This window comes from Aquarana catesbeiana, linkage group LG06, assembly GCF_042186555.1.
Source record: "Aquarana catesbeiana isolate 2022-GZ linkage group LG06, ASM4218655v1, whole genome shotgun sequence".
Classification (NCBI taxonomy): Eukaryota; Metazoa; Chordata; class Amphibia; order Anura; family Ranidae; genus Aquarana; species Aquarana catesbeiana.
This window is the reverse complement of record NC_133329.1, coordinates 84350423-84373156: the sequence shown is the minus strand read 5'-3', so window position 1 is coordinate 84373156 and position 22734 is coordinate 84350423. Positions and strand designations below refer to the sequence as shown.

At 41.9% G+C, this 22734-nt stretch overlaps 1 protein-coding gene across 1 annotated transcript in view; it reads right to left on the bottom strand.

The window, feature by feature from the left end:
- Nucleotides 1–327: 327 nt before the first annotated feature.
- Nucleotides 328–22734, bottom strand: part of LOC141148696 (NXPE family member 4-like) — a 48621-nt gene continuing 26214 nt past the window's right edge. The window contains exons 4-6 of the mRNA XM_073636343.1: nt 14005–14066; nt 8569–8787; nt 328–955 (exon numbers count right to left, since the gene is read on the bottom strand). Coding sequence (XP_073492444.1) covers nt 408–955; nt 8569–8787; nt 14005–14066 — 829 coding nt within the window. The 3' untranslated portion in view covers nt 328–407. The remainder of the gene's footprint in view (nt 956–8568; nt 8788–14004; nt 14067–22734) is intronic.

Below are 22734 nucleotides of genomic sequence, written 5' to 3'. Positions count from 1 at the left end.
AAGGGGTCTGAATACTTTCCATCCCCACTCTATATACATGTATGTATGTATATATATATATATATATATATATATATATGTGTGTGTGTATTAGTGTTCATTAACATATAAAATATAGGATTATCATTTTCACATAGATAATTTTTGTTCACCCATTTTTCACATGCCCTATGATTTAGCAGTAAAGCTTCTTTACAACTGTGCAGTCCATATTAAAAAAAAAGGATATAGTTGTCTGTTATCTGAGCTACAGTGAGAGTGAAAATATTGTGTGACATAAAGAATTTCAACAACCACCATGTCAATACGTCAGCGGACTTGTATCCCATTCTCTTTATTTCTAACTAAATAAAACAATTTTTACTCCTTCGCGTTTGATGGCTCCCAGTTTCTTCTTGTTAAACCATTCATGAACAAGCAAAACTGAATGTCAGGCTCATAATACCCTCAAACGTATACCCTGGAGGATGAACAGACTCTGTGGCGGATGCAACCGTCATGTCCCAGGCATCTACAAAACCCACATTGATCCCTTGGAAAACTTCTTTAAGCACCAGGTATTGCGTATAACCGTCAAAATCACCAATTCTTTCTGGTGGAGCATTTCTTTCTCTGGTGTTTTCAGTTTTGATGATAACCTTGGTTTCTGGACTCCGGAGGAAGAGGCGTTCCACCGCTCTGCGGATGTTCAGTGCCCGTCTAATAAAAAGTTTCAGAGGGAATTGTCGGAAGTGCTGTCCCATGGTAATGACAAAGATTGTGTCCTTTCCTCCACCTTGTCTGTCAATCTGGCGGCTCGTGTACATGTCCTCCATGAAGTAATAGAAGACAAAGCTCTCTAAAGGAAACCCGTGCCTTTTATAAGATACATAGATATCTTTTTCCATGTTTATAGCCTCGAGTGTTTTCTCCCAAGAGTGCCATCCATTCTCATGATGTCGAAAATATTTCACAACTGGTGGAGACAAGAGAAACCTACCATGTTATACAGTATATACACTGGATAATATAATTTGCACGGTCTTTTTAAGTGTATGTAAGGGCAAAATTAAAAAATATTTATTATGTACAGGACACCACCGGAGATGGGTCCTGGACAGATGATATGTGTCCCTGCCCTTTGAGTTATGGTCCCTTTAAGGGCAATGACTTGAGTGCAGTTTCAGGGGTGAGGGGTTCTGGTAGGAAAGGTGTAAACTGACTTGCAGTTTGTCCAGGAATGGTAAGTCCTTATATGTAATCCGGAATTCAGAGACTCAGAGAGACTTTGGGTGGGAAGGCGCCTCCAATCCCGAGTACAGGGACTTTGGTTCCAAAAGAGTTAACCTGCCTACAGAGGAAGTTTGAAAATGGAGCAGTAAGGAGTCAGAACCAATCAGTGAGGTGGAGGAGAGGAGACGTGCAGTGCCGATAAATTTGTTAGTTTTAGTTTCATTTGTTTTTGTTTTTTTTCGTTTTTCGGGTCATTCATTATGATCGCAATTCCTAAATTCAAAAATTTGAAAATAAGAAAGAAAATCTGAACATTCGAAAGAATAACTAACTAACTAATAATAACAACTAACTATTAAATTATAGGTATTGGAATTTCTTTTCAAATTTGGTTAGTGAACGTAACGAATACGAATTTTTCCGAAGTTACGAATTATCCGAAATAACGAATGCCGCATTTAAACAAATGAAAAGGAACAAAGTAATAATAAATAATAGTAATACGTTTTTATTATTATTATTGTTATTTATTATTATTAATTTGTTATGTGCCATTAGTTTAGATACGGTATTCGTTATTTCGGATAATTTGTAACTTCGGATAAATTTGTATTCGTTACGTTCACTAACAGCCAAATTTGAAAGGAAATTCCAATACCTATAATTTAATAGTTAGTAATAGTTAGGTTATTATTAGTTAATTATTATTTCAGATTTTCAGGTTTTCGGATTTTCGAATTCATGGATTTCCGATTTTTTTAATTTTCAAATTTACGAATATTCAAATTTACAAACATTCACAAAAATTTGTTAAATGGGTTTTCGGTAATTTACATTTTGGTAGTAATTACAGTTGTGTTCAAAATAATAGCAGTGTGTTTAAAAAAGTGAGTAAAGATCAAAGTCCTTATAATAGCTTTAATTTCCATACATGCAAATGCATTGGGAACACTGCACAGTCTATTCCAAATCAAAACAGGAAGAAAAATGTTTCAAATGTGTTACTACTTTACAGAAAGTGAAGAAAAAAGGAACATTAGGCTTTTACAAAAAAATAGCAGTGTCTGCATTTTTCTATACAAACTCAAACATTTACTGTATAAACGGAAACATCTTGAAGATTTAGCTTTCCTCTGAATCACTGAACTTATATTTAGTTGTATAAGCACTGTTTGTGAGAACTGCTTCACATCTGTGTTGCATGGAGTCAACCAGATTCTGGCATCTGTGAACACACCCTGTACATGCCCTGTACACACAGTCGGACTTTCTGATGGAAAATGTGTGATAGGACTTTGTTGTCAGAAATTCCGACCGTGTGTAGGCTCCATCACACATTTTCCATAGGAATTTCCGACATACAAAGTTTGAGAGCAGGCTATAAAATTTTCCGACAACAAAATCCGTTGTCGGAAATTCCAATCGTGCGTACACAAATCCGACGCACAAAGTGCCACGCATGCTCAGAATAAATTAAGAGACGAAAGCTATTGGCTACTGACCCGTTTATAGTCCCGACGTACGTGTTTTATGTCACCACATTCAGAACGATCGGATTTTCCGACAACTTTGTCCGACCGTGTGTATGCAAGACAAGTTTGAGCCAACATCCGTCAGAAAAAATCCATGGATTTTGTTGTCGGAATGTCCGATCAATGTCCGACCGTGTGTACAGGGCATCAGAGTTAAATAATGGCAAATAAAATGCGGTAAAATAACGCATGCAGTAAATCAGTTGTGAAAGTTCAATTCACTAAGAATTTAGCATTAAATAACTAATGCAGTATTTTTTCGATTGTTTGGTAACTACTGCATTTTCTCATGCGGAAATGTATCGCATGTGTCAGTGGTTAAGAGTTGTTTAAGGTAATTTACCTATAATATAAAAATGGTCAATTCCTTATATAAAAATGTTTGTTATTTTTGTCTTGCAAAAAACACTAACATTTTGTACAGTACTCTGTATTTGAAGGCATCGAAATTTGAACTACCTTCTCAAATGAATGTCTCCTGATGCTTGGTAATCCAAGCTCCTTTAATAATTCCATCATGCCATACATTCATAAACATTTGTTTTTTCTAGTACATGTATGGCCTACTAGGTTGGTTGAAAGTGCTCTTTTCGATGTTCTTGGCCCAATTCCGTGCTGCTGCCTACGTTTATATTGTGGAAACTAAAGAAAACTGGACTATATTTCTTTTAAAATTTTTTAAACATTTTTATTTATTTTTCATGTTCCTATCCAAGTTTAACTTGTTGTAATGGCGTATATAACCAAAAGTATTATGCCGCGTACACACGGTCGGACTTTCCGATGGGAAATGTTCGATGTGAGCTCGTTGTCGGAAAGTCCGACTATGTGTATGCTCCATCGAACCTCTGCTGTCGGAATTTCTACCAACAAATGTTTGAGAGCTGGTTCCCAAATTTTCAGCCAACAAAACTTGTTGTCGTAAAGTCCGATCAATGTGTACACAATGCTCGGAATCAAGCAGAAGGAGCCGCACTGGCTATTGAACTTTCTTTTTCTTGGCTCAACGTACGTCTTGTACGTCACCGCGTTCTCACATTCAGAATTTTTGGCCAACATTTGTGTGACCGTGTGTATGCAAGAAAAGTTTGAGCCAACATCCTTCGGAAAAAAATCCACGGTTTTGTTGGCGAAAAGTCCGATTGTGTGTACGTGGCATTACAGTGGCCACTTCAAGAGGTTGACATACTCCATTGTTGCACTTTTGTAAACGTTTACGTTAAAAAAATTTTTTGTTTTTTTTTAAGTTCTTGATGCTAAACTTCAGCCGAAGTTAGCATTTAATTTGCACTGCACGTCATGCCTTTTTGATTTAATAAAAAGAAAAAATACTTGTGTGCTCATGATGTATAATGCCACATTTTTTGTGTCCACTGCTGGTGGAATGGTGTCAACTTTCTGTGGGTCCTCTGTGGGTGGAATCAGACCCCACTCTGAGGGTAGTATTGCACCCCTTCTGTCGGTGGAATAGTACCCCTTCCTGTGGGTGGAATTGAGTCTCTTTCAGTGGGTGTTCTGTAGGTGGAATTATGCTCTCGGTGGGTGGAATGCCCATTTCTGAGGGTTTGAATAGGCCCTTCTGTCTGGTACCGCACTGGTTACCGCCACCAAAGGGTGGTGATAAATATTGCACCTTTTTTTAGTTCCAGTTTTGTGTGTGAGTTGAACTTAACAGATTACTGCAAGATTTTTTGTGATATTTACCGACAATTTTTTATTTCGTTGTTTACCGCAAAATTTTTATTTTGTTTTAGTGAATTGTACTTAACTTACCGTATGCGATAATTTATGCAAATGAGTAACATGATACCCTTATCACATGCAGTAAACGTTAGTGAATTAACCCCAATATCTGGAACAAACTATTTTTACTCAGAGAGAAATGCACTATACCCAGCATGTACAACATTTGCTGCCTTCCTACTTAAATAGGGGTCACCTATGTGACACCTGTTTTTCCACAGACCTCACTAACTCCACACTTCTATTATTTAGAACACACCTCTTTCAATTAATGATTCAATTACACAGAATCAGCAGCATACATGCCATGACTGTTGGGTCTGTTGGATTTCTATTACTCTACTACACCTACTAGTAAATTATTTGCCATGTAGAAATATAATTTATACTAAAAATAGTGATTGATCTGGTTAGTGATGTTTGACTGCTATTATTCTGAACACAACTGTATACAAGAATTATGGTCTGTTTGCCTTTACTTTCGCTGCTTTTGTTGGCTTGTCTTTAACAACTCAATAAAGACTGTTTACTTTTACAAGCAGCTGGCCAGTGACCCCAGTCTCCCCATATTACAATATATGCAGTACATCTCTATAATACATTCATATTTCCCTATCTTTTATCTCCTTAGGACCCAACCTTGTGCCATTTTTGTCTAAATAAGTGCCCCCAGTCCGTTTAAAAAAATAAAAAAGTAGCTCAGGCTGCAATATTTACCTTCAATCCAAAGGTTTTCCCTGCAGTACTTTATTTTTGCCACAAGATACAGTCTATAAATAATGTCCAGTGGAAGACTGAGGACATGCTATGAATGAAAGTTGTCAGGGTCCTGCCACATCATCAGGGCCTCACCATGACATCCTTTATTCACAGGATATTTATGCAGAGAGTGGAGCTGACCTCATTGCCTCTGTATCTCCAGTGACCACCCACCCCTAGGGAAGATCAGAAAAGATGAGGAGCCTATGTGTCACATGAGTGACCAGAAAACTTAAAAAAAAAGTATATTAAGACATGACACAGGACAGTTTTGGAGGTTTGACGTGATAAAGCCTATCTCCTTTCCTTGCTGGAGGATGTCCAGCATCATCTAGCGCTTTTCTTTCCCATATTGCTGTCCCTGGATTTCTATTCTTGCAATCATGGAGGCTCAGCATCGCATGTAGGTGATCTGCATAGGGTAGTCTGTATGCAAATGCATCTTGTCTACTTCTCCAGGCTGACATCCACCCATCAAAGCATTTTGATATTTGCATAATTGCCCACAAGAGTCAGTCCACTACTTGCATCGAGACTGAGGACTCTTCAAAGGAGTACGGAGGCAGGGTGTTGTGATATTTTCAGGAAGTTATATACAGCAACCTGACAGCCCCTGCCATTAGCCATGATCTGCCTGCATTGTATAGAGAAGCCAAAAACTAGTGATGCATACCTCAGAATGAGGGACAATTGAGGGAGTAAATGAGCTGCAGCGCGCATTGCAGCAAAATGCGGGTGTGGCCAATGGTGGGAGGGGCTTAAAGGGTGTGGCTAAACAAAACTCAGCTCTCTCACCAATGCCCCCCAGCTCTCACCAATCCCCTCTCCTCTCTTACTAATCCCCCCTCCCCTCTTACCAATGCCCCCCCTTAGCTCTCTCACCAATTCCCCCTTCTCTCTTACTAATCCCCCCTCCCCTCTTACTAATCCCCCCTCCCCTCTTACACCAGTTCTTCCTCCAGTCTTACTAATGTACCCCCCAGCTCTCTCACCAATTCCCCCTCCTCTCATACCAATTCCCCTCCTGTCTCTTACTAATTCCCCCCATTACTAATGCCCCCCAGCTCTCTCACAAGTCCCGCCCTCCACTCTTACTAATGCCCCCCCTCCCCAACTGTCTCACAAATGCAGATCAATATTTATTCCTGTGCTTTTTTTTAAGCACAGTGCTGCTGACAGCTCCCACAGCAGTTTCCCGGTGCAGTTTCACAGCACTTCAGTGGCTCCATCGGGACCACTGAGAGGAGAGCATCGGGGCTGCTGATAGGATCAGGGCCGCTGAGAGGAGAGCATCGGGAGGCCGCTGAGAGGAGAGGAATGGGGTCGCTGAGAGGAGAGGAACAGGGTCGCTGACAGGAGGATCGGGGGCGGTGCTGAGAAGTGGCCTGCAAATTATGTCATCAGTTGCTAGGACGTCCTAACAACTGGTGACTGCATTGAGGAGGGGGGAGCAGAGATTGCCGGCCAGATCTTCTCCCAGGAATCCTCACTTGGTGCTGTGTGTGATAGCACACATTGCACCCATTGAGGATACCACTATGGAGTGGAGCCCAGGTGGATTCCGGGACTCCAGCCCAGATCCGTGGGACTCCGGGACTTACTTCAAATCGTGGGACGGTCTTGCGGAATCCAGGGTGGTTGGGAGGTATGGTGATGACTTTCCAAAGTCTAATATAAAGTATGTGATAAAAACCGTTGAAGTTTGAAATTTTTCATTAACATGCTAATGAGAGGGGATGTAAATGCCAGGGAAGATAAAATATAAGTAGATTAAACTTTAATAGACCAATTTGGAGCAAATCAGAGAAGTTAATTGTCAGGATTTACATACATGTTATCAAATAAATGTATATTATAGCTAAACATGAACCCTTAATTGCTCCCTATTACAGACTTAAAATACTTTTAGATTTTTTGATAGTCTAGTCCAGAGGTCGCCAACCCGTCGATCCTGATCTACACATTGATTGAAGGCAGGTCACGAATAGATAGGGTTCAATTTCTGCCTTGCTGACCCACAGTCCAGCTCCTCCTCCACACGCAGAGAGGTGTAGGTAAGCGATATGCTGCAGTGTGCGTCACCGATCCCTGTCGGCCCTTCTCTTCTGTCCATCCCAGGTGCTTCTGTGTGACATCATATGGGATGGACCAGACATGAGGGCTGGGGGGCATTAGCAAGCTAGAACATGTAGATTTGCCTGTCCTCTGCATTGCTGGCACACTGTCCTCTGCCATGTGGACCCCATCCTCTGCTCTGCTAACCCCTGTTCACTTACCTGATGACCCCTGTCCACTGCCCTGATGACCTCTCTAATCTGCCCTGCTGACCCTTATAATCTGCCCTACAAACTGCTGACCTCTGTACTCTGCCCTACTAAACCTGTACACTACCCTATACACACATGACCCCTGTGCTAAGCCCTTGAAACCACTGACCCCTGTACTCAGCCATACAATTACTGACCCCCTGTACTGCCCTGCAAGCTAGTGACCCCTGTACTGCTACAAACTACTGACCCCTGTACACTGCCCTACATACACTACTGAACTCTGTACACTGCAAAACATCCTACTGACCCCTGTACACTACCCTACATAATAATGACCTCTGTATGCTGCAATACATCCTACTGACCCCTGTACACTGTCCTACATAGTAATGACCTCTGTACACTGCAATACGTCCTGCTGACCTCTGTACGTTCCAATACGTCCTACTGACCTCTGCACACTGCCCTACATACTATTGAACTCTGTACACTGCAATACATCCTACTGACACGTTTTCACTGTCCTACATAGTAATGACCTCTGTACGCTGCAATACATCCTACTGACCTCTGTACACTGCTGTACATAACACTGACCTCTGTACACTGCAATACATAACTCTGACATCTGAACACTACTCTATATATTACATACACTGGCCAGAACTCAGAGCAGACAGCCAGGCTACCATCGACCGCACAGCTGTAATCTTTGACCTCTTCTATGTTGTTATGTAGATCTTCATCCCACAAATATTGCCTACCCCTGGTTTTGTCCATCTGCTGATATGGGTAGAATCTTTGTGAGTCAGATAGACTGATTTGCTCCCTACTTGTTCCTCACCACGATTGGCAACTTCAGTGACCAGTCGTGATGTTCCCTCTCCTGACTTCTGTGCTTACCTATTGGTCTAAGTCTTCCTGGCCATTTTCACTGGGCAATATTCAGACATGGAAAGTTAACCAACTTCATGGTTTCAATATGTATTTGCATTTTAGGAGATCCCTGGATTTGAGGGACCATACCTTCATGCACGTTAGAAAGCACTTACTGTGGATGCCCTCTGTGAAGTGCATGATGAACTGTCGTAATGTTGAATCTCCGATCAGGAAGAGTTTTTTCCCCTGTAGGCACTTTACAAAGTCCTCTGCAGTTTTGTAGGTGGTCATTGTGCAGTAGGCAGGATTCCATATATTATTGAAAAAGTATCCGCTTGGAAGCGTGGAGTTCAGTCCTGGCTGACATTTTGGCTTTGGAGGTAAAGGGATCTCTGAAAAAATGATGGTTTTACAAAGGGAATGATTATTATATAGTAACAACAAAGAAGTTCAGCCTCACAAAAAATGCTCTTTACTTCCATAGAACTTCCAGGGGCATTTTTTAAATTGTTTTGTTAAAAAGATGAGCTAAATGTTAAAATGATGACCCCCTCTGTACCATATGTATATATATATATATATATATATATATATATATATAAAAAAAATAAAAAATTCATTAGTACATGTCCCCCATGGCAGTGCCCAGATTCCTATGCCCTAAAAATGGCCAGGATTATAAGGATAAGCCTCCTGAAGTTCAAATTTCCTGAATCTCAAACAAGCTTTGCAGAACTCTTGGAAACTCACACCTAGACAGGTTGGCCCATCCCTAACTAGCAGTAGAGATGTAATGGTCGGATGAGTCCAATACCTGTTCCCCCTGCCAGGGGGTATTGTTTCTCCCATTATCTTGTACATTATGTACAAGCTGTTCAGGAAGAAGAATTCTTGCAGGAGATGGGGAATGGAGATGTGCCAGCTTTTCAAAAGTCAGGCTAAGTATTTTCACACTTCTTTCCCAGGTGACCTGTTGGGTAAAAGTGACCATGTCATGAAAAGGTCACATTAAAGAGTAACTCCACTTTTGTTGAGAAAAAAACATTCCCCTCTGGGTGATCTATGCACATTACAAGGATTTTACCAAACTTTGTTGCAGATTCCTACCTTTTGTTATTCTGAAGAAAAAAGCTGTTTGTTCGTCTGTGTCCATGTGCATGGAACGTGAATGGGAGTGATTTTATAATTATCAATCAGTTGCTGCACCTGCAGAGTTCTAATGAGGAAAGTTACAGGGTCTGCATCCCGTTTAGATGCAATTTCCTATTGGGAGTATCTCGCTAAAAATTACATTTTGTTGCAGGGGATGTACAAAATCCGACATGTATCTTAGTGTACACTTCTGGGAAACTCAGTGAGCCAATCACACAAGCAGGAAATTATGTTTCCGGGGTGCGCTCTGCACACCATCTGTGTACAGAACGCATCCATGTTGCCATATTGCATTGCATTTTTACAGAGAATTACTGAGCTGCAGATTGAAAAGGAAAGGCCATTTTAATAACATTCAATTGTAATATAACTTGTGCAGTAGCAATTGTATATGCTATAATAATTTTTATTTATTTACAATTTTTTTCCCCATTAAGTGGAGTTACCTTTTACCTACCCCTTCCTAACATATCAGCTTCGTAAGATGGAATGTGCATGAAACTGCATAAATTATGGAGGCAAAATGTTTTTACGACTTTGCTAGCTCAGATGAGATATATGATATATATTATCTTTTAAGTGTGACAAGATAACAAACAAGGAAGTTTCACTTGTTATCATTGAGTTAGATCCTATACATTCTACCATTTTTTATTTTATTTTTTTACAGCCTGTAAACCTCTTTCAGGCTTTTATTGCTGGCCATGCCCCATCAGGGAGAGTTACAGAGTAAAATGTAAAAAGTCTTTCCAAAGAAAGGGGATATCTACTCAACTTAGACAGTTGTCACTTGAATAGGTGTCCGTATTGGAAGGTACCCCCCTCTATTTCTTTTCCTGTTACAGCGCTAAGATTTGGGGTTTTCCATTTCATTCTCTACCAGATATTGATCACCAGGACAAGTAGAAGGTTTCTTCTCCGCAGTAGGGATATTTGACAGAGGTTCTAACCTTTACTATCCCAAACCACAAAAAAATAAGTTATGGTTTTACTTACAAACAAGTGGCCACTGCTCCCACTTATTAGGCCTCATAGGTAGTAAAATGACATTTAGGAGCAGTTGGGAAATTTTTTTCAGCAGCTCCTGAACTCTCCTCAATGTTATCTTATGTGTACATGTACACTCAGTCGTTTATAGGAGTTTAGAGGCAGTTAAGTTTACTGGCATTTTTTTGAAAGCAGATAAATCACGCTCAGGGCTGTAGTTTACCGGAATTTCAATGCCAAATGGGTTGTAACTGCTTTTAAACTCATTTAAAAGCTGTAAACCAAGTTTATGCACATTTTAATTTATAAGCGTTTTTAACCACTTCAATACCGGGCACTTATACACCTTCCTGCCCAGACCAATTTTCAGCTTTCATCGCTGTCGCACTTTGAATTACAGAAAAAGTAGCAGAAGGGGCGGGACTTTGTATGAAGTGTGTGAGGGACAAAATCGGCAGTAATTAACATATATCTAGTGTATGATGTTATACATTGTATTATATTTAATAATTATTACATAAGTAACTCTATTCTAATGAAAAATCATGTATATACACATATGGATAGATATCTGCGTGGTAGAAAATATTAGTATTCTAATCCCCAAACATTGGGAATTGGGAGTGGGGATGAGCTTTCTGTTCGGGTCTAACATGAGTTCGACTCGAACATTGGCTGTTCGCCTGTTTGTCGAAAACCAAACATTATGGGCTGTTCGTGCCAAATTCGAGCGGCGTGTAAATGCCCATAATCCACTGTGGGAGCGCAGTGCATTTCTGTATGATGATTGGCCAAAACATGCACCATGACCTGCATGCTTTTGCCAATCCCAGCGCCCTCAGCTAAGAGAGCCATAATTGGCCAAAGGCAGGGTGCCTTCTGCCAATCATGGCTCAGGGGGACTAAGTCCATGCCCCACAATACATAAGGCTGCCTGCACGTCGGCCCCGTGTAGTGTGTTGTTGGCGTGGATGAAGAGAGAGTGTCATTTAGATTGAGCAGGCAGGCAGGTTATTCAGTTAGCTGCAGTGTATTTAATATATATATATATACAGACAGTCATATATATATATATATATATATATATATATATATATATATATATATATATATATATATATATATATACAGTATATATATATATATATATATATATATATATATAAAAAACCACTGCATACAGTTTAGCTATATCTGACTGCAGGCCGTTCCTGGTGTACTTTTTCTAATATACTTCTGGCAGGCAGGTTATTCAGTTAGCTGCAGTGTATTTAATATATATATATATATATATATTCATTTCCAAAAAATTGAAGTAAAAAATTAGATCACTTTGGGGTGTCATTTCAGAGGTTTTCTTACTATTTTAGCATTTTTATTTTAACAGCAAGTAAGGAAATTGTTTATTTTTTTTCTTTTTTCCCCCTTTTTAGTAAAAGATATAAAACCCAGTGGTTATTAACCACTTCAGCCCTGGAAGATTTTACCCCCTTCCTGACCAGAGCACTTTTTGCGATTCGGCACTGCGTCGCTGACAACTGACAATTGCGCGGTCGTGCGACGTTGCACCCAAACAAAATTGACGTCCTTTTTTTTCCACAAATAGAACTTTCTTTTGGTGGTATTTGAAAAATGTTTTTCCCTCAGTTTAGGCTGATATGTATTCCTCTATATATTTTTGGTAAAAAAAAAAAGCAATACGCGTATATTGATTGGTTTGTGCAAAAGTTATAGCATCTACAAAATAGGGGATAGTTTTATGGCATTTTAATTTTTTTATTTTTTTTATTAGTAATGGCGGCAATCTGCAATTTTCATCGGGACTGCAACATTATGGCGGACACATGGGACATTTTTTACACTATTTTGGGACCGTTGTCATTCATACAGCGATCAGTGCTATAAAAATGCATTGATTACTGTGTAAATGACACTGGCAGTGAAGGGGTTAACCACTAGGGGGCGATGAAGGGGTTAATTGTGTCCTAGGGAGTGATTCTAACTGTGGGGGGGATGGGCTACTAGTCCCATGACAGCGATCACTGCTCTCGATGACAGAGAGCAGTGATCTCTGTCATGACACAAGCCAGAACGGGGAAGTGCCTTGTTTACATAGGCACTTCCCCGTTCTGAGGCTCCAAGACACGATCGCCGAGAGACCGGCACACATCAAGTCCGCCGGTCCTGCGGGCATGGTCACGCTGTACGCGGCAGGTGCGCACGTGCCTGCTATCCCCGGCTCTTAAAGGGCACGTACAGGTATGCCCATTTGCCCACCGCTGCTAATTTTGCCGACGTACATCAGCATGCAGCTGTCGGCAACTGGTTCAGTACCACCAAAAGAAAGCTTTATCTGTCTAAAAAAAAAAAAAATGATATAAATCTCATTTGGGTACAGCGTTGCTTGACAGAGTGTTTGTCAGTCGAACTATCACATTGCTGAAACCCAAACTGCTGGCTGGGAGAAGAGTATATAGAAAGTATAACGTAGTAAGAGGTTTGTAGAAAAATATTCTTGTTCAATAATGTTTTTTTGTTTCATATGGACTGTGTGGTATATAGTAGACATGTGCGTTTCGTAACAAATCAATTTTCGGATGAAAATGTGATTTTCAAAGATTCGGATGTACACACATCCCCGAATAGACATAGTAACGAATCCGAAAAAAAGTTATTACGAAATGAATGAATGCATTAATTTAATTCGTATGATGCCACATGATGCGATAGTAGTTCGGGCCAATGGGGAAATGAATAACATTTTTGAATTTGTTCTATAATTTGGATTTGAGTAAAGTTGGGAATTAAATTGAATTTGTAATTGTCACAGTCAGTCACTTCGGTTCCACAGTCTAATGACATTCTTAGGTTTAAAAAAATGTGGAGCCGCCAAATTTTGCATTATTTATTCCATTGCGTCTGGAAATATTAAATAGTTTCAATATATGAATAATGCATCCATTTGAAATATCAAAACCGAAAACAAATATATAGCAATCTTTCCAAAAAACGGCCAAAATTTTCAAATCAACCTGAACCAACAAATATATGAAACAAATGCCGAAGATACGAAATGAATTCCGAAAACGAATCGGTTCAACATAACAAATATGTCTAACCGTAATTCTTCAGTGAATGAATGCATCCGAAACGAAAGGAACATTTCTGGCGTGCGCGTCTAGTATATAGTAGATAACAGAGAGCTGTAATTGACTATGTTTATCACAGTTTTTTTTTTTAACACTTACATGATAGCTGCACCTGTTTGTCAAAATTTCACTTTATTTTGTTATAAAAAAATTCTGTTCTCTCAAGATATCTTTAAAATGATTAAAATCTTTAAAACTATTATTATTAATAGGCTTTTGTTATATAAGTTTGGAAAAATAAAATTAGGATGCCACCGTGCTTGCTAACAAAATGTTAGTAATAATCAGTGCCAACATCTTCCAATGTATGAATATACTTACCATCACAGTTTGTTACTATTATGGGCTTTAAGTTTTTGGCAAGTTCGATACCCACTCTTGACCTACAAGAAATAGTTTCATTTTAAGTTACTTTTAAATGTGTAACCAGCAAACTATCTAAAAAAATGTCTTTAGCTTCTAGAACAGCCTTTTCAATCATTTTACTGCAGCAACACCCCTAAAATAGTTGTCAGGTCTTGGGTAACCCTAACTAAAACCAGTTTGTCAGAGGTTAAACAGAATAATGCCCCTTACACTGGTGTTCAGAAAAAACCATGCAACCCTTACAGTGGTGGTCAGTATGCCACTCTAAGGGCTCATTTACACTTGCTTCGACTTCAACACACATTAAAGCGCCTACTGCTTCAACATGCTTTTTTGATGTGTTTTTGATGCTTCGTGGTGCTTCCATGATACTTTACTGATGCTTCGATTATGCTTTTTTAAAGCTCTAATGAAGCTTGGCAGATGCCCTGTGTGTGTGTTGATATCTCATACCTGCCATTTCTCCAAAGCAAAGCAAAATTAAAGCTGAATGAACCAGATTCGGCCCAGCCTATAGCAGATTGATGGCTGGGAGGGGCTCTGTCATCCTGAGGGGATGTCATATGAGGTCCACCAGGATGTTCTGCTAATGCACTGCACCTGGGGTGTGCAGCACATCGATTGGTAATAAACTATGTCCTCAGGACTCATCCTATCCCCAATCAGGGTACACAGTCAATGAAATTGGCTGTTTACCACATGATCGGCTGTGTGCAAACATACAGAGTCACGTGCTGTTCCCAGCTTACTTCTCCTCACACACCGATCATGTGAGGAGGAGAACTGTCAACTGTGAGTGAACATCAACCATGCTACTTCTAAACACATTACTGTGCACCACAAGCCCCCCTTTCCCCAATAAAGAGAACCTGTCAGATTAGTCCATCAGTGATCTGTCACACAGTCCACCAGTGATCTGTCACACAGTCCACCAGTGATCTGTCACACAGCCCAATAGTGGATCTGTCACACAGCCCATCAGTGCCGCCATCAGTGGATCTGTCATACAGCCCATCAGTGCCACCATCTGTGGATCTGTCATACAGCCCATCAGTGCCACCATCAGTGGATCTGTCACACAGCCCATCAGTGCCGCCATCAGCGGATCTGTCACACAGCCCATCAGTGCCACCATCAGGGGATCTATAACACAGCCCATAAGTGGATCTGTTATACAGTCCATCAGTGCTGCCATCAGTGGATCTGTCACGCAGCCCATCAGTGCCACCGTCAGCGGATCTGTCCAACAGCCCATCAGTGCTGCCACCAGTGGATCTGTCACACAGCCCATCAGTGCTGCAACCAGTTTATCTATCACACAGCCCATCAGTTCTGCTATCAGGGGATCTATCACACAGCCCATAAGTGCCGCCATCAGTGGACCTGTCACACAGCCCATTAGTGCCGCCATCAGTGGATCTGTCAAACAGCCCATCAGTGCCGCCATCAACAAGTTTGTTACAAAGCCCATCAGTGCCACCATCACCGGATCTGTCACACAGCCCAGCAGTGCCACCATCAGCTGATGTGTCACATAGCCCATCAGTGCCGCCATCAGTGGATCTGTCACACAGCCCATTAGTGCCACCATCAGTGGATCTGTCATACAGCCCATTAGTGCTGCCATCAACAAGTCTGTCACACAGCCCATCAGTGCCTCCATCAGCGGATCTGTCACACAGCCCATCAGTGTCACCATCAGCAAGTCTGTCACAAAGCCCATCAGTCCCGCCATCAGCAAGTCTGTCACACAGCTCATTAGTGCTGCCATCAGCAGATCTCTCACACAGCCCATCAGTGCTGCCATCAGTGGATCTGTCACACAGCCCATCAGTGGATCTGTCACACAGCCCATCAGTGCCACCATCAGCAACTCTGTCACAAAGCCCATCAGTGCTGCCATCAGCGGATCTGTCACACAGCCCATCAGTGCTGCCATCAGCAGATCTGTCACACAGCCCATCAGTGCCGCCATCAGCAAGTCTGTCACACAGCCCATCAGTGCCACCATCAGCAGATCTGTTACACAGCTCATTAGTGCTGCCATCAGCAGATCTGTCACACAGTCCATCAGTGCTGCCATCAGTGGATCTGTCACACAGCCCATTAGTGCCGCCATCACTGGATCTGTCACATAGCCCATCAGTGTATCTGTCATACAGCCCATCAGTGCCACTACCAGCAAGTCTGTCACAAAGCCCATCAGTGCCGCCATCAGCGGATATGTCACACAGCCCATCAGTGCTGCCATCAGCGGATCTGTCACACAGCCCATCAGTGTTGCTATCAGCAGATCTGTCACACAGCCCATCAGTGCCGCCATTAGCGGATCTATCACACAGCCCATCAGTGCCGCCATCAGCAAGTCTGTCACACAGCCCATCAGTGCCGCCATAAGCGGATCTGTCACACAGCTCATTAGTGCTGCCATCAGCAGATCTGTCACACAGTCCATCAGTGCTGCCATTAGTGGATCTGTCACACAGCCCATCAGTGGATCTGTCACACAGCCCATCAGTGCCACCATCAGCAAGTCTGTCACAAAGCTCATCAGTGCCGCCATCAGCGGATCTGTCGCACAGCCTATCAGTGCTGCCATCAGCGAATCTGTCACACAGCCCATCAGTGCTGCCATCAGCAGATCTGTCACACAGCCCATCAGTACCGCCATCAGCGGATCTGTCACACATCCCATCAGTGCTGCCATCAGTGGATCTGTCACACAGCCCATCAGTGGATCTGTCACACAGCCCATCAGTGGATCTGTCAAGCCCTTAGTGCCACCATCAGTGGGTCTGTCACACAGTCCATTAGTGCTGCTATCAGTGGATATGTCACACAGCTCATTAGTGGATCTGTCAGGACAACCCCTTAGTGCTGCCATCAGTGAATCTGTCAGAGAAACCCATCAGTGGATCTGTCGGAGAAGCGCATCAGTGGATCTGTCAGTGCAGTCCATTAGTGTTGTCATCAGTGGATCTGCCAGCGCAGTCCATTAGTGCAGCCAACATCACTGCCACCCATCAGCAGTGTACCCATCGCAGTTTCACATCAGCCACCACGTCCAAAAGATATTTTACACCTGAGGAGGCATATACAATCCTTACTATGTCAGATGATGAGAGCAGCAGGGAGCTCTCACCATCCGATTCTGATTCGGAATACGAGCCAGTAGAGAGTAGTGGATCGGGGACCGAATCGGAGGAGGATCAGTCCCTCCCAAAAGAATAAGAAGAATAACAAGATCAGAAGACCTGCCTACCACCAGCAGCGCCATACACCCCAACGGCACCAACACCAATGGCGCTAGACCCCAGGAAGAAAGGCCCAGTACCAGTACTGGAATAACGCACCAGACCCAAAGAATCCAGGCTCAAATCTACCTTCCCGATGCCCTGGCAAACCAAGGTCAGCTACATTCCCCCCTTTCCCCAAAATAGATTTTTTTTTTTATTTGTTTTTCCCTAAGGATTTGCTGTAGTACCTCATGGACCTAACAAATCTTTTGTAGAGCAATTTATTGCCACCCCACAAACCCCAATTCTTCCTATGCCCGTATGTTTCATTGGCGACGTCTCACAGTAGACGAGTTTAAATTGTGTTTGGGCCTTACATTCAATATGGGACTTACAAAGAAAAATGAAGTGCAAGCCTACTGGTCCACCCACCCCATCCACCACATGCCAATTTATTCTGCTGTCATGTCCAGGACAGGCTATGACATAATCACGCGCTTCCTGCATTTCAATGACAACTCATAGTGTCCTCCTCAAGATAATTCCAACCATGATAAATTATATAAAATACGCCCACTAATAAATTATTTTTCCAAGCGATTTGCAGAAATTTATGTTCCAAACCAAAACATATATATCGACGAATCCCTTGTCCACTTCACTGACCGGCTGCAATTCAAACATTTTATTCCCAGTAAGAGGGCCAGGTATGGATTAAAACTCAACATATTATGTGAAAGAGTCACATGATATGTGCATGTCTTCTGTGTGTACGAAGGCAAAGACTCCCAGCTCTAGCCCCCAGAGTGCCCAACTTACGGAACCAGCAAAAAAATTGTCTGGGACCTTGCATACCTCCTGCTCAAAAAATGCTACTATATTTACTTTGAAAACTATTATACTAGTCTGCCCCTTCTCCACCACGTGTACTATGAAAAAACAGAAAGGGCTTCCCACAAAACTTAGTGACAACAAGGCCACAAAGGGGGGAATCAGCAAGTATGGGGAACGAAGAAGCGTTGGCCATGAAGTGGAGGCCAAGAGAGATGTCTACGTCCTGTCCACCATCCACAATGACACCTTGGGGAATTCCCATTGTAAAGGCTGAATGCGTCCACGATTATTATTTGTTCATGGGGGGGGGGGTGAATTTAAATGACCAGATGCTACAGCTCTATTTACCTATTAGAAAGTCCCTATACTTGTATAAAAAAGTTGCAATTTACCTTTTTCATATGGCCATGTACTGTATAATGCTTGCGTCACCTATCAAAAGTTAAGAGAAAGACCCAGCACCTTCCTCAAATTTATTGAAGAAATTGTGACTGTTCTGATCTACCAGCAAGGATCCCCCCCCGGAAGCATTTGCTCTGATTGCGTGAGTCGACTTCATGAGCAACATTTTCCAGAAAACATTCCCCCCACAGAATCAGGAAGAAGACGCCAAAAGAAATGTCGTGTATGCAGCAGAGGAGGCTTTAGAAGAGATACCAGTTACCATTGTCCCCAATGTCCCTCTCAACCTGACCTATGCAGCGGAGAATGCCTAAGATATTAGTTCCCCTTATTTCCCCATTTGCCTGCTACCACGTTTCTACCTGCCATGTTAACTAACCTTGCCCTTTTTAACGACGATGCTTCTGCCTGTCGTTTTGATTGTTTTTAAACCACGTTTTTAACTTCTAAGTTTACTGACACTGGCCTGTTTACCGATGATGCTTCTGCCTGCCGTGTGGATTGTTTCTCCTGCACTGACCTCGGCCTGGTAATCGACCATGTTTTTTGCCTGCCGTTTGGATTGAATTTTTGCCTTGTAACTGTAGTACACAGGGGTATCACATATGTGAGGGACTTCAGAAGAGTGTTCTGAGTAGAGACAGTTTTAATTAAGTGACAGTTCTTATATAGCTGAGGGCTCCCCCCTCTGATGCCACGGGGGCTTCCCCGGATGTTAGATGGTGGCCTGGCCTGGTTCAGGAGGGGGGCCGCTCTCTTGTCCCTCCTCTTTTCCTGTGGCCTGCCAGGTTGTGTGCTCGGATAAGGGTCTGGTATGGATTTTGGGGGGGCCCCTACGCCATTTTTTTAATTTTGCCGCAGGGTTCCTCTTAAAATCCATACTAGACCTGAAGGGTCTGGTATGGATTTTGAAGGGACCCATACACCATTTTTCTTTTAAATTTGGTGCAGGGTTCCTCTTAATTTCCATATCAGACCTGAAGGGCCTGGTATGGATTTTAGGGGGACCCCCACGCAATTTTTTTTTTAAATTTTGGCTCGGGCTTCCCCTTAATATTCATACCAGACCCAAAGTGCCTGGTAATGGACTGGGGGGGGGAGAACCCATGCTTTTTTTAATGAGTTTTATCTATATTGCCGAGACCCAACAATTTATTACAGCCGCGATCAGTTTTAAAATGAAAGGAATATTTCATTTTTATTGTTTCACTTTAAGCATTAAAAAAAATCACTGCTCCCGAAAAAACGGCCATTTTAAAAAAAAATGTTTGCATTGATACATGTCCCCTAGGGCAGGACCCGGGTCCCCAAACACTTTTTATGACAATAGCTTGCATATAAGCATTTTAAAATGAGCACTTTTGACTTTTCATGTTAGTGTCCCATAGACTTTAACGGTGTTCCGGGGGCTTTCGAATTTGCCGCAAACACCGCATATTGTTCACTGTTCAGCGAACAGGCGAACATCCGGTGTTCGAGTCGAACTTACATTTGTCTCGAACATCGGGCTCATCCCTACTGAATATGGACAGTATTCCTGCCTGCTGCTTGGATGGTTCCTGACCACATCCCTGCCTGCTGCCTGGACCGATGCTCTCCTCTGTGGATCACTGCACTACTAAAACCACAGGTTTTCACACATCTTCCAAAAACTTATGGAAAAAAATGGCATGTTCTTAATGCCTCATATAATATATGTTGGGGTGTTTGCTTTCCAAAATGGGGTTGTTTTGTGGGTGTTTCCATTGTCCTGGTGCTTGGCCTTCAAAAGTGTGATAGGTAGTCAGGAAGTTAGATTTGAGATTTATGCTCCTTCTGGAGCATACGCTACCTGGATGTTGGGCCTTTGTATGTGGCCAGGCTGTGTTAAAGTCTCACACATGTGGTATTGCCATACTCAGGACAAGTAGCAGATTGTATTTTGGGGTGTAATGTTTGCTATGTACATGCTATGTGTTAGAAATATCTTATAAATTGACAACTGTGGTAAAAAAGATGGTTCCATTTTTTTCCACATTTTCCAAAAACTTGTGGAAAAGAATGACATGTTCAAAAGACTCATATAGCCTCATAGAATATACATTGAGGTGTTTGTTTTGCTAAATGGGGTCATTTTGTGGGCATTCCCATTGTCCTGGTACTCCAGGGCCTTCAAAAGTGTAATAGGTAGTCAGGAAATTAGATGTGCAATTTATGCTCATACAACGCCTGAAGGTGCTACTTGGATGTTAGGCATCTGTATGTGGCCAGGCTGTGTAAAAGCCTCACACATGTGGTATCGCCATACTCAGGACGAGTAGCAGAATGTATTTTGGGGTGTCATTTTTGCTATGTATGTGCTTTGTGTTAGAAATATCTTTTAGAATAGAAATAGAAATATCTTTTAAATTGACAACTTTGTGTAAAAAAATATGTTTTCATTTTTTCCACATTTTCCAAAAACCTGTGGAAAAGAATGACATGTTCAAAAGACTCCTAATGCCTCATAGAATATACGCCGAGGTGTTTGTTTTCCAAAATGGGGTCATTTTGTGGGCATTTCCATTGTCCTGGTACTGCGAAATTTTATAATAGAAACTAAAATTTTTATTTTTTTTTTAATTTTCGCTCTTTTTTCACTTATATCGCAAAAAATAAAAAAACCCAGTGCTGATTAAATACAACCAAAAAAAAAAAAAGCTCTATTTGTGTGAAAAAAAAGAAAAAAAAGATACAAATTTAGTTTGGGTACATTGTAGCATGACTGAGTAATTGTCATTTAAAGTGTGAGAGCACTTGCTCTGGGCAGGAAGGAGGTAAAAGCGGCCTGTATTGAAGTGGTTAAAGCCTCTCAAAAGCTGCAGGTGCTTCAGGCGAGCTTTGTCATAGACTTCTCTGGAGGCTTTGAAGACACTTTGAAGCTCCACTAATGCGACATGGGGTATAATCTTTGAAGCAAAGCAAACTCAAGGTGTAAACAGGACTGCAAGCTGACCATTTTATTTAGTGACAGGAACTTTGACTGGCTTTCAGAGAGCTTTAAAAAAGCAAGTTCGAAGCCATGTTTTGAAGCAAGTGTAAACAAGCTATTACAGACAGCTAAAAAGATCATTGATATCATGTTGTTGGCTTTGCCAAGTTGTGTTGGACCAGGAGTTATGCCGACACCATCGAATAGGAAGTCAATCAGCCACAGTCCAAGGAACCCCGGCAACCTTTGGAGGAACCTAATGCCACATATTTCTGACGGATGTTGGCTGAAACTTGTCTTGCATACACACGGTCGCACAAATGTTGTCGGAAATTCCAATCAGCAAGAACGCGCTGACGTACAACACGTACGACTAGAGAAAGAAAGTTCAATAGCCAGTGCGCCACCCTGTTGGCTCCTTCTGCTAATCTCGTGTTAGTAGAAGTTTATTGAGAGATGATTGGTGCTTTTCAGCCTCATGCTTTTCAGTTCGTTACCGCTCTTCAGTTTGTGCTTGTGGGTTCGTATCTGTTTTTCAGTGCGTGTAGTCAGTTCGTATCTGTTTTTTCAGTGCGTTCTTGTCCATTTGTTTCCGATTTTCAGTGCGTTCTGTTAGTTTGTTCTGACCAGCCGACCGTTTTGAAGCCATGTTGCGCTTACGTACTCGTCATAGAGTTCGTGCTATGCAGGGGTTTGGTTTTGGGGTTCTTACTTTAACCCAAGCCCAGTCCATGAACAGGGGGAGGAGGAGTTCCTGGACCAAGAATTGGTTGCTCCAGTGTGACCAATTCTCGCACATGCCTTTGTTGCGGGAGATCCAGGAGAATAATCCTGATGATTTCAGGAATTATCTCCAGATGACGAACCCCGTTTTTCACCATCTGTTGGCTTTGCTGTCCCCCTATATTACCAAGCAGGACACCTGCATGCGGCAAGCCATCACTCCGGAACAAAGGCTAGTCGCCACCTTGCGGTACTTGGCGATGGGGAGGAGTCTGCAGAACATCGAGTTATCGACAGACATCTCCCCCCAGGCTCTGGGAATCATTATTCCAGAGACCTATTCTGCCATCATTCAGGTCGTGCAGAAGGACTGTATTAAGGTAAGTTTTATCCTTTACATCACATTCTATGTATTTAACGTTTGCTAATGTATTGGATTTATTTCATCATTCCCTAAATACCATGATTGTAGTATGCTGTGAATGTCTTCTTCGTCCTCATGCATGCTGGAAGCTTTTAATGCTCCTTTTTTGTCCTTCA